Below are 11030 nucleotides of genomic sequence, written 5' to 3'. Positions count from 1 at the left end.
TACATGTTCTAAATCTGCGTATCCTGTAAACAACTTATTATTCATATCGTGTCATATATTTTTTCTTTGTTTTAAAATATATATAAAGGCAGAAAATTATATGCTGCATTATAGTCAAGCTTGCTCTAAGATGAATACTCCTTGGATATTTATTTTTGAGAAAGCCCTAGAAAAGAGACTGCCAACTTCATTGTTGGTTGTTTTTGAAAAATTTATTTAAAAGTAAACCTATTGTTTTTTTTTTTTTTTCACATAAGTTTATTTTTCATAGTAGTTGTTTTTTTTTTTTATTTATTCATTTATTGTTTTTCTATAAATATTTTTTTGTACATTTAGATATGGGTTGAAGAGGTGAAAGTGGTAAATGGTAGGGAAGTACATTTATATCTATCATGATTCACCAAAATACAACAGTTGAAGGAAAAATAAAATTACCGCTGCACAGTATATCAGGGTGGTAGCAGAAGATGAAACAGAACTGCAACGCTATTCCCACTACAAGGCATGAAGGAATTTTTCAATGTAAATTTTTACCCTTCTATTGAGGAGAGAATACAACAAGTCAAAATGAGAGTCTTCACACCACCACCACCACTTCTGATGGAGATTACAGAATTAGAACATAAAAAGATAAAATTTTTGGAGGGAACAGAATGGGTTTTACCCAACATCATCATAACGAAACAACAAAAATTAATAGAGGTTTGATGAAGATGCTGGCTTGAGGAGTTACGAGGGACGAAATACACCGTTTTATCATTATAGATATTATTATAGTCTATCTATATTTTTGCTAAAATAAAAATACATTATTATTATTTTCAATGTTTATTTAAAAGTTTTACTTTTTAATGAGTATACCACCAATAAAATAGGAAATATGCATTTTCCAACTGCACAATACAAAGAACTATTTAAATGTTTTAAACAATGATAAGATTTGAATACATTTTAATTGATCAAATGATGGACATCTTTCTATATGTAAATCAATTATTTCATTATCCTGTAAATTTTTTCCAACCATTTGCTTCTTTTCTGCTCCTTTAACAGCAACAACTTCTGAACATGCATGTTTTTTAATGGAAATTTGAAATATCTTCATATGAGCTTGTTTTCCTTCTTCTTCATATAAAATAATATCAAGATTCTAAAGCCATGTAAAGTGCAAGTTAACCCAGTCCATATGATTTCTAACCTTTGGATGCATTGTTTCCAATTCAAATGGATAACTATAAATTTTATGTTAACACTTTTATGTCCATTGTGTCATCAACACGTTGACTATTGCTAATTCTTGACAATTAAAATTTCTCAATCCAATACTGAAGCCTTGTATATTAATAATAAACATTTTGAATAGCGATGATGATATATGTCTATTCATGCTTAGACTGACTACGAACGATTGACTTTTTGTTTTAGTTTTAAAAGCACTCTTACAGTGCTTGTTAGTGGGTTAATATTTTACTAATTTATCATGTAAAATTAAACAATGTCTGATAGTTTTTGGCTTGGGCATTATTTCACCTGTTTCAAACCAATGCAGAATATCGACTGCACCACCCTTTAAAATATCTTCTCCTTGACGTGAACAATCAATGACCCCCAGAATTTGTTGTTCTTGAACAGAATGGGATAGTAGGTTAGTTCACTAAACTTTACTTGGTAGTATGATTTTTTGGAATTAATTATATATTTCATATGGGACTGCATATCTATTATTAGTAAAATCTGTATTTTAAATTGTCCTTAAGGATATATACAGTTTAAATATACTTTTAAATTGGTCAAGAGTTACAATGTTAGAAATCGACTCATATTTTTTTGTTATATGATTTTTTTTTACATCTGTTTGAAATCAATAATATAATATAACGAGTTTTTCAACTGATTGCACAAATTTAACAACCCATATATGGTTTTAGTTTGTTACAATTCTGGATATTCATACGGTTCCCAACTCCTAAAGGCAATCAGTAGAAGTCTCTATTGTTTTGCCAAAATTTTTTTGAAGTATTAATCGTAATTTTTTGACTATCATTAACTGATATGAGGCATTTTCAACACTTTATTCAAAGTGATCTTATGTAAACTATCCCTTTCTTTCATTATCGGATAGACTAACTTCATTAAAATCAGAATTATTTCGTATTAGAACTAGTTCTTGTTTACATTCATTACAATTTTTATGATAGTCTTCAGCAAAACCCATCAGCATTTTTCAGTAATTTATTACAAACATTTAAAATTTCATTGCCATCGATTAATGATGGATTAACGTATCATGCCACCCGGCGTTATGTAAACCGTTAGCCTCTGTGGAGTAAATGAAATATAACCTTTCGCCAGTTGATGTAACTTGAGTTTCTAACTCTATCAGCAATCACTCCTCCCATTTTCATAGCGAATTTCATCAAACAAAAGAAACAACACCATTATTCTAGGTGTGCATCAGCACTTACTGTTGTCAGATTTTGTTAATTTTCCTTCTGGCATAGAGGTAACTCTGGCTTGGTAAAGTATACAGATCTTGAGAGTTTGTATTGAGTTCTAATTTCATCGTTGTTGTTTAATGTTGTAGATGAATAGGGTTGATGAGTATGATACTGATAACTCACTATTGAGTCATCTTGTGTAACACTTTCATTAACTTTTAAGATGTTATAACTCATTTTTACTGGTACACTTGAATTTACAATTACAATAAACCAGAAAATTAGTTAAACTGGTTCTAAGACGTAGCTTAAAGTTTAGCCAAAATTTCTGAACTTTCTTAATTTTGTAACTTCTTTCTTTTCAATCTGAATCCTAATGATAGTAGATATTCTTGATTGGAATGTGTTAATTCTTTTAACTGTTTCTTACTACTGAACCGTCTCTGAAAACTCTTTTGTTTTATATACAGTTCATTGGACGGTGTATAAGAATCATTATTATAGATAAATACCATTATGTTTCTTTAGATGTAAACGTACCGTTACCAGCTCGTTTCTAAAATTGATTAGTCTTCCATCTTGATCTGTTATTTTAAGTATAATTTCATCAACATAGCGCATGCTGATTGGTAAATATATTACATTTGATGGTTTTTCAACGATTTTAAATCCTGGAGCGGTGGTAGGATAAAACATATGAATGATATGAACTGGCTTTCCATTGTTATATGAATTTGTTACAAGATTACATTCTATCGCTATGCAATTCACTTTAAAAATATCAACAGGGTTCTTTGATATGTGTATCTGGTTCTCTTTTAATATTTGATTACTAAAACCTAATAGACTTCCAATAGAGTTTTCCTTTGAAAAATCAACAGATTTATTACATTTAAGTTCACATTGTAATGTATTATGATTTGCCTCTATAGAAATATCCACTTGCTCTTCTTTTGAATGCTGCTTAAACCACTCTTGCAAATATCGATTTATATCTTGAATTTCATAAGATCCTTCTGGCAAAACAATCTTCTTAGTTTTATCATAATAAAAAATATTATTAGTACTGTCAATATTCGGAATAGAATTGTAACTTTCAAAATTAATTAAGCCCAACACGTATTCATCATTTTCACTGAGAACAATAGGAGGATATATTCTAGCTGAAAGTGTGGATTCTTTGCCTGATAAAGTAAACGTGTATGACATTGTTGAAGGTTGAAAAAATAATAAAACTCACAGTATCTAAGTGTAACTATTTATTAGAAATTTTAAACATAAATGACCACAATTTACAGTATTAAAAGTTTGATAAGGTGTATGGTTATAAAATATGTTACAAAGTCCATTGGATTTAAAATATTTTACAAGTTCTAGCGGAGGAGTTAAATTACCATAGCTATCAAAATAGTAAATATTCATATTTATTTTTCGATATGCAGTCCAATGCGTTCCAGCTCCCGACATATTATCAAGATTAACTATTCCTGATTCAAACTTATGAATTTTTCTTGGCAGACAATCCTTCATAAAAACACCTCGAAAATGTAACACTTTTAATTTTTTAGCATATGTTGAAATTTAATTTCAAATTAATTAAGAGCATGTTTAGGTAATGTGGGGTTGGTTTGAAACCTCGGTGGCAAAAGCCTAATCCTGTCTTGTATGGTTTAAATACATCAATGGTTTTGTTTTTTGACGTTGGGCTTCATTGAGTTGTTCTTTTGTACTTGTTTTCTTTTACAGCTTTACAACATTTGCGATTCCACCACTTAGAGCACCTAATGCACTAAGACCAATAAAAGTGTAGGTATTAATGGTAGAATACTGCCTCCAGTTTTAGGAATTTTTATAACACGTGGTGTCTTGATAATATTTCCAAAATTTAATTTCTAGCAGGTACCTGTTTTTACTCCTATTTTTAATGCACTTTTAAGGTTTTTGGTTCTTGTTTCAATTATAGCCTTTTTAATTGCTCTCGTTACCGATTGAAAGAGTTTACCATTTTTTATTTTCTTTTGCCTCCCCCTTTTTATAACCTTCTTACTTTTCGGTTTTTGTATTGTTTTGCTCTTCATTGACTTTGTCTTGTCTTGTTTATTTATTTTTTTCAATTAGTTAATCAATAGATTTGTAGCATCTTATATATATTTAGTTCTTTTTACATAATTATTCTCATCATCATCATCATTATCATGAACTTCTGCATCATAAGTACGCTTTAAACTAATTATTTTTGCTTTTTTATTAATATTTTTCTTAGTATCATTATCAGCATCATTTAGTTTTCGTTTAGAACCTTGTAATAATAGAGTAGATACATTTTCATTTTGAATTTTAGGTTTACGTCTGTTTATATCATGATCATCATCATTATCAGAAATTCTACGTTTTTTACCCTTTTTATTGATTTCAGTCAACGCTTCTTCATATTTTTGTTTACTTTGTACATTATCGTTTCCCTTAATTTTATGTTGAATTTTCTTTTCATAATTATCAATGTGAAGCTCTTGGTTTTGTGATTTATTTAAATCATCATCGTTATCATCATTATCATACCACTTACTCTTTTTTACTTTAAATTTTTGATTTTTACTTCTATCTAATTTAACTCGAACTATTTTCTTTTGTTTACTTTGTTTTTTTGTAATTGTATTTTTAGAATTTTGCTGTAGCAATTTTCTATGTTTATCTTTCAATAGTTCCATTTTTCTCAAATAAACTTGCATAGATTTTATAATTTGCTCTATTATCTTTGAACTCTGTTGATGTTCAGATTTGAATGAACAAATTTTATTTTTATGTGTCAATTTATTCAATCCCATACCCAACTTTAACTTGGTGTGCATTGCAGCTGAAACACCTAATGCTGCTAGTTTTTCTTTCCATGAAGCATCGTTTGAAGTAGTTCTACTTAGAGCTGCTTTAAGTAATGTTTTATCAGCCTCATGACGATCAGATACATTTTTTCTCTCTGAATATGCTATATCATGTTCTTTACACGCCTCATCTAACATGTTAACACCTTTGTCACCGCGTTCTAAACGTTTACTCAATTTAGTTCCTGGTCCACAATAATTATAACCTGGTAAATGTAATTCAAATGGTAATTTGTTTATTAAAGTGTTTATAACACCACTACCAGTATGTTGCTGCTTTGTATAATATTTCATGACTGATTTCTAATCTAACACTAAGTATAAATTATATAATGAACAATTTTTATATCCATTTTTTAGTAAACTTTGTTAACATGAAGAAGGTTGTTAAACAAAAAACTACTTTAAAGATTGATAATCATGATAGTGCAACAAATGAACCTTTGAAACATAGCATTCTATTTCCTTCAACTATGCGATGTGCTATAACAGGACCATCCAATTGTGGTAAAACCAACACAATGATTAGCCTCTTGGAACACCCTAATGGTTTGAAATTTGAGAATGTATATCTCTATTCAAAATCCTTATATCAACCTAAATATGTCTACTTGGAGAATCTTTTGAAACCAATTAAAGGAATAGGATATTATGCTTACAATAGTAGTGATAAAATAATTGCACCATCTGAAGCGAAACCAAATTCAGTATTTATATTTGATGATGTTGCCTGTGATAATCAAAACATAATAAGAGAATATTTTAGTATGGGACGACACAACAATATTGATTGTTTTTACTTATGTCAGACGTATACAAAAATTCCGAAACATTTGATAAGAGATAACGTTAATTTGTTAATTATTTTCAAACAAGATGATTTAAATCTTAAGCATATCTATACAGATCATGTAGGCACTGATATGTCTTTTGAAAACTTTAAACGTATATGTGGTTACTGTTGGAGGAGAGAACCTTTTGGTTTTCTATCAATTTTCAAAGATAACAACATTAATAGTGGGCGTTATCGTTACTGTTTTGATAGTTATATATACATTTAATTAAGTTTTAAATATTATTATAGCACAAATCGTTGAATCAAGATGATTATGATGTCTCAAAAACAAGAAAAATCTGTTAAACAAAGTGAAAATTAATAGGAAAGATATTCGTAAAAAAATAAATATTTTAAAACCTTGGCCAAACTGTTCATTTGATATGTTTCAACCCATGAACAAAACATCTGCAACAAATTGAAGTGATGACTGGAGCCTGTTTCAATCCAAAGAGAGCCACTTCTGACTAGTCTCTACCTATTAATATATCAAACATGAAAATATATTAGAATTTGATAAACAGGAAAAGTGATGAAGACGAAGAAGATTATTCTGCTTGAGTGAGTATGGTGTTGATGAGAAAATCTATAGTTTCAGACCAGTCCCTACCATCATCACACCAAAGGGTACTCCAAGGAATCAGGGATACATCTATAAGTGTGCACGTGTAGAAGAAAGGTGATTTTCTGAAGATTACTGACTACAATTTACGAAAATTAATAGTAAAAGGTGTACAGCAAGATTTATATGAAGAAGAAAAGCTAAAACAACAGGAATATGAAAAAGAATTAAATAAGACAATAAGAGACAAATCATTAACCGATTATTATGATCAGTATCATTCTTTACCACAAAAATATATAAAAAAATTTATAAACGATCCAAATAGTAACAAATCTGATGGTAAATTTAGAGTTAAATATGATAAGGTTATAGAAAAGTTTTCAATTGGTAGTAAAAGAATTGATTTTGATGGTCCTGATTTAATAATTGCTGGTAAAAAAATAAAAGGCACTAAGGGACTTTACGGTTTACTTTTTAATCAGAATGTGCCAAAGGTTTATACTAAAGACGATGCTAAAAATTATTCTCAGATTCTATTCAAAACGCATGCTATTAAGAAGCATTTTAATCCAAGCTTAACAACTATTACAAGCAATAATACTAAATTTAAAAAGATTGTTGAACCGTTTATGATGGATCGATTAAATAGCAAAGATTATAGTGATAATGATGATGATGATGATAAAGAAACAATAGGCAATGGAATGAGTATGACAGTTTCAGATAATTCAATTGATTACGTTTACTGGGATGATCCTAATGAATTGGTAACAAGATTACAATTGTTACTGGCTTCTGAATCAGCAGGCAATACAGGTGTTGGAAATGAAATTGTTTCAATTGTAGAAGAACTACGAGAGGCAGATATTATTGAATAACATGTTTGCTACTGAAGCAAAAAGACAAATTGTTAATGAAATACATAAACCGGCAAGAATTAATTTTAAGCGTAGAAAAGTTATTGTTAAATCTTTATTAGATCTAATGCAAGCTGATTTAGTGGATATGAGGGAATATGAAAAGGAAAACCAAGGATACAAATATATTTTAGTGGTAATTAATTGTTTTTCTAAGTATGTATGGACATTTCCCTTAAAATCGAAAACTGCAAAAGAAGTGGCTGAAAATCTTGAAAATGTTTTCAAAATTCAAACACCAATACATCTCTGTACAGATTCAGGTGGTGAATTTACCGGCAAAGAGGTTCAAGCATTGATGAAAAAGTATAATGTTGCCCACTATGTAGTATATAGTGAAAAAAAGGCTTCAATTGTTGAACGAGTTAATAGAACACTGAAAGGTATGATGTGGAAAGAATTTAATATGCAAGGGACATACAAATGGTTAAATTTGATAAAAGGTGTTGTAAATGCATACAACAATAGAAAACATCGAACAATTGGAATGAAACCGGCAGAAGTAAAAAAGAAACATGAAAAACTTCTCTTAAAAACTGTATTCAATAGGATAAAAATGACTACTAAACCAAAATATCAAATGGGTGATTATGTACGCATATCCAAATTTCGAGGAGCATTTGATAAACAGTATAAACCTAATTGGTCAACTGAAATATTTACTATTAAAAAAGTGCAACTTACCAATCCAGTTACATACTTGCTACAAGATGAAAATAATCAAGATATTAAAGGAGGATTTTATGAACTTCAGCTTCAAAAAGTGAAATATTCAGACATTTATTTAGTTGAAAAAGTGTTAAAACGAAAGGGTAAAAAAGTTTTTGTAAAATGGTTAGGTTTTGATAATAAGCATAATAGTTGGATAGCTAAGGATAATATTGCATAAATAAAACATATTTTATGAGTACATATCATTTTTATTTACTACCTATACACTCTTCAAGCATTCCTCTTAAACTATTTATACCACAAACATAATAAACAAAACATTTCCTACAACATTTTAACATTTTAGGTTTATCTCTAATTTTTATAATTTTACAATTGCAATAGACACAAAAAAATGTAATTATATCATGCTTTGGATCCATATCTTCTATTCCTCTATTAATAACCATATAGTCCAACGTCTACACTTTTCACAATATATCATACGTGATTTTCGAGGTGAAGTAGTCTCCAATTGTGGTAAATGAACAAAGTCTATGTGGTATATGTTTCTCCAACATCCGCAGCAGATATATGATATATACATTTTCAATCTTTAGTGCTTCTTATTAAATATATATATATACTTAAATGTAGTGGGGAATTACATGTAGATGAAACAAAATGGATCCAAGGGTAGTGTAATGTTTGCATTAAAATCATTAACTGATTTAAATTCTCTCTTTTGGAAAACTATAGGTCGATCTTCAACTAAACTAGTCAAATTGAATCTTCCACAGTACATTTTATTAAATTCTTGTGGAGCAATTGGATAATAATTTTGATATTCTCCTATAACCTGACCTATATAACCACCATTTGAATTTTCAATAGGTGTATTGAGAGGAATTTTCTTATCCGAATAGAAAGCAGGATACTCTTGTAATATAACTTTATCTTCATATCGTTCAAATAAATAAAATGTTCCATTTTCTACCACACATATATCTTCATTCCCAACTTTTACATTTCTCACACATTCACCACCGTCTAATGGTACTAAAGTTGATAAATTAACTGTAGCAACAATAACAATTGGTAAAATTCTTGCAAACATTTTTTTTTCTTTACTTATACTTTCTTTTTCTCTAACGATTCGGCAACAACTAAATATAAATCTCAAAATTTACATTTATATATATACTATTACAGAAAAAAAAATAGATCAAGATAATATAAAAAAGATAAAATTAGTATTATTATTGATTGCATCATCGCCTGCAATATTCTTATTGATAACCTTTAACCTTTTAAACGTTATCACACACTGCTTTAACAATTTTTAAATTTCAAGAATTTCTCGTCTATAACATCCCAACCTATGTAACTCTTATAACATGGCATGTAATACAGAGCTCCCTAAATCTATAATTTAGATCTGGCAAGCAGCATTTGCAGTACCCTCTCTTACCATAAAAACCTACCCACCACCAACCCTCAACAATTACATTGGGCCCTTTTCAGCAGCCTCCAGTGGGAGAATTTACAAGGGACTACCCACACACAAACATTATTTCCTTTGAGGTAACCTTCAAAATTAATCAAGGTCATTGCTTCTTCGGCTCATGTGGATCGATGCACGGTGGAAAACATGCCATCGGTAAAAGTGGAGATCAGTATCCCATAGCTATACTACTTCTGTATAATTGTTTTTACATTTGTTGTGGCGTCCACGATGCGTCTTGGGGCTAACCCTTGCGATCGGAATTTTTAAAAGAAAGATACTTCTGTTAAGGGAAGATGCTAATTTCTTGCAAACTCATCACATAATCCTGTAGATTTGGTGCCTGTATGTCCATCCTCTGATCTGTATAGTTGTTTTTACATTTGTTGTGGCGTCCACGATGTGTATTGAGGTTAATTCTTTCGATCCTAGATAGTTTTTGAATTGTATGTCACCATCTTAATATCCGGTTTATAGACTCTGAACCCATTTGGAATCCATTTCATTTTATCTTTAACATGTAAAATTGATGCTACCGTGCGTTATGACAAGCAACCTGTTTCGCAGAGTTGTTTTTATCAAAGCTAACTGAGAAAATACCCATTCCGCAGTTGCCGATAAATGACGTAAAGCTAAAATAATCTTTACTATTTTCATTAAATTTTCAAACATAACAGTTTCGTCATTGGATCTAAAATTATTTATTTTGCTCCAAAACTCATTAATACTAATATCGTCACTAAAATTAACTGTCGTCACTAAATTAATATCTGGTAGGAGCTGCCATTCAGCATTTGCAGCTTCTATATCTATATCAATATCTGGATATAGATTAATAAAATTGGCAATAGATAAGATATTTCCAGACATTGCCACGGATGGCGTGAAATTTGAAGATAATTGTAAATGTTTATCTTAACGTTTCGTCGATTTTTTATTTGGCTACAAATTTCGATATAATATTCTAACGCCCTCAATTTAAAATTATGTATATCCTCTTTGGGGCATTTTACATTTTCGGATTGCAAAAAAAGCGTCCAATTTTGCTCCAAGATAGATATTATCCAGACTTTTATATATAGCTGGATCTTTTACATTAAGGTCAGTGAAATTGGTCGTATCTATTAGGGATTTCTTTCTGAATTGGTCGTATCTATTAGGGATTCTATTGGGGACAACAAATATACCTTATATCATAATATATATATATATATATATATATATATATATATATATATATA

At 29.6% G+C, this 11030-nt stretch overlaps 1 protein-coding gene across 1 annotated transcript; it reads right to left on the bottom strand.

The window, feature by feature from the left end:
- Nucleotides 1-4579: 4579 nt before the first annotated feature.
- LOC115878043 lies at nt 4580-5611 on the bottom strand. Its single transcript, XM_030894398.1, has 2 exons — nt 5266-5611; nt 4580-5013 (listed from the first exon to the last, which is right to left on the bottom strand). The coding sequence occupies exons 1-2, from the start codon at nt 5609-5611 to the stop codon at nt 4580-4582; spliced, it is 780 nt and encodes a 259-aa protein (XP_030750258.1).
- Nucleotides 5612-11030: the final 5419 nt, after the last annotated feature.

Source organism: Sitophilus oryzae, unplaced genomic scaffold (genome assembly GCF_002938485.1).
Source record: "Sitophilus oryzae breed Bouriz unplaced genomic scaffold, Soryzae_2.0 scaffold_1500_pilon_pilon, whole genome shotgun sequence".
NCBI classification, from domain to species: Eukaryota; Metazoa; Arthropoda; class Insecta; order Coleoptera; family Curculionidae; genus Sitophilus; species Sitophilus oryzae.
This window is presented reverse-complemented; position numbering and strand designations above follow the sequence as displayed.